At 51.4% G+C, this 2237-nt stretch overlaps 1 protein-coding gene across 1 annotated transcript in view; it reads right to left on the bottom strand.

Moving 5' to 3' along the window:
• Positions 1-503, bottom strand: part of LOC102041996 (protein O-GlcNAcase-like) — a 21550-nt gene extending 21047 nt beyond the window's left edge. The window contains 1 exon segment of the mRNA XM_031064004.1: positions 413-503. Within this exon segment, the coding sequence (XP_030919864.1) occupies positions 413-503 (91 nt within the window).
• Positions 504-2237: the final 1734 nt, after the last annotated feature.

Raw genomic sequence — 2237 nt, 5'->3', positions numbered from 1 at the left:
CCTGCCGGTGCAACGCTTCCTTCTCCCGCCTCTGAAGCTTCCCAGGAGCACACAGCCCCACAGCTGTTCCCGAGGGGTGGATGTCATCATCTCCCTGTGTTCACCACCGAGCTGCCGCCTGCCCTGGCACACCCTCATGCCAGGCCGGGGATGCGATGCCAGCTCCGTGCCACCGGGCTGGCCCGTGTGCCAGGCAGGGGACTCAGCTGTGCCAGGCTGTTTGCCTTGTGCCCCCTGAGCTCGTCTGGCTCGTGGCTGTGGCTGTCCCACGGGCAGATGTGCTGCCGCTCATGAGCTCCCTGTAGAGCCCAGCCTACACACGGGCCGGGCTGTCTGACACCACCACGTCATTTTGTTCCTTTTCAAACCACTGGGTCTGTTCTGTTTCAGACCACTGACATCAGTTTCAGACCACCGATGTCATTATTTTGCGTGGGTTTGTGGTCTGATCTTTTATCTGACTCGCACACTCTGTTATTGGCATTGCTGTGGTTACACCCCATGGCTGTTTCTAGCACATTGCTCTCATCTCAGCCTGGGTGATCTTTACTTTTCGCGCCTCCAATTCTCCTCTTCATCCTGCCTCGGGGGAGGGTAGGGCTGTGAGCAATTGGTCTGGGATGTTTCAATGTGAGCGCTTAACCAGGGAATGTCATTCCTAAACCAGGGCACCAGCACAATTTTGTCACCATGCAAATGTGAGGGGTGAAGCCAGGACAGAGCAGAGGGTCACCCCTGCATCCATCCTGGCGCTGCAAAGGTGCCCTCAGCAGCTGTTTCATCAAAACCACAGGTGGAGAAATGGACATCAGAGCCTGAAAAAGCAGCATGTGTGGCTTCTCCCTCCTCCCTTTGCAGGTTTATGTTGTGTTGGGAAATCAAGTCATGGTGCCTGGGCCATCAAAGCAGCAAGAAGCCCAAGAGTGCCTGACCAGCAGTGAGCTGGCAGGGTCCCAGTGCCATCAGAGTGCCACCAGGCTGGCTCATCCACGCTGGGTGTGCTGAGCACAGGGCTTGTCCTTGTTCTTTGCCTCACAGCCTCACCTGGCCCACCTGCAGCTGGGAATGTGGACTCAAGCCTGGCCCTGCAGGAGGCCTCTGGGGCAGGCTGGAGTGGCCAGCAGTGACAGGGACAGTGCAGGGAGCAGCCCAGTGCCCCTGGAGGGACATGGCATGAGATATGGATGGCATTAATCTGTCCACAAAGACAGTCAGAGAATGAAGTCCTGCAGGGCTGTGCATACACAGGTGTTTGCTGTGATTCTTTGTCTTCTCTGCTCTCTCTGTGAGCACCTGGCTGTTCCACAATTTCTTGGACTATGAGCTTGAGGTAAGCAGCCTCTAGTCCTGCACTTCATTTTCTCTCCTGTCAAAGACATCACTCCTCTTTCCTGTCCTGTGAAACATCACCTTGTCCACTCCCTATATTGCCCTCTGTGAAAAATGCATATTTTATGATTGGCTTTTCACAAATATGAAAATGAATATTATGTGTGTTATGTTAGAAAGTTATACTGTGTTAATTTTCTTAAGTAGTGTGTTAAATATAGTTTTAGGTTGTAACATAATGTTATAATAGAAACTATGCTATGTAGGATACTTTGTTTAAAGAGAGGACTCACACTGAGATAGCAGCCACAGGACACCTGAATCTTTCAGAGAAAAATAATTTATTGCTCTCTTACCCAGTTCTTCCTGCCTTGCTCAGCACTGAAGAGCTGTCAGGATTAAGAGGAAGAAGTTGACACTGACCAGACAGAATCCTGTGTTTGAATGGAATGTATGCATCATGTATGAGGTGTATGAATATGCAACAGGCTGTGGCTTTTAAGGATTAATCCTCTGTTGACGTGGGTTCTTTCTCGGGCTTGTTTTGCCCAGAAAGAGGTACCCAGACTGTCTGTAACTCTTTGTTTTTATTGTCTCATATTGTTCTAATCCAAATTGTCCAAATTATTACTACTCTAATTATATTCCTATTTTCATAACCATTTTATTACTATTAAACTTTTAAAAACAAGCGATTGCCGTTTGACACACCTCGCTTACCCTCAGCGCACCCGAGCGCGTTTTCCCGTCCCCATGGGGAGCACAGGCCTGTGTCACACGCGCGTGCACGAGCCCAGATGTGCACACATGTGTTCAGGTGCACGCGCGCACGCCCCGCCCCTGACACGCGCGTCCCCGTCCCCGCCCGATTCCTGTCCCGATCCCCTCCCCATCCCCGCCCAGTCGCC

Source organism: Geospiza fortis, unplaced genomic scaffold (genome assembly GCF_000277835.1).
Source record: "Geospiza fortis unplaced genomic scaffold, GeoFor_1.0 scaffold62, whole genome shotgun sequence".
NCBI lineage: Eukaryota > Metazoa > Chordata > Aves > Passeriformes > Thraupidae > Geospiza > Geospiza fortis.
This window is presented reverse-complemented; position numbering and strand designations above follow the sequence as displayed.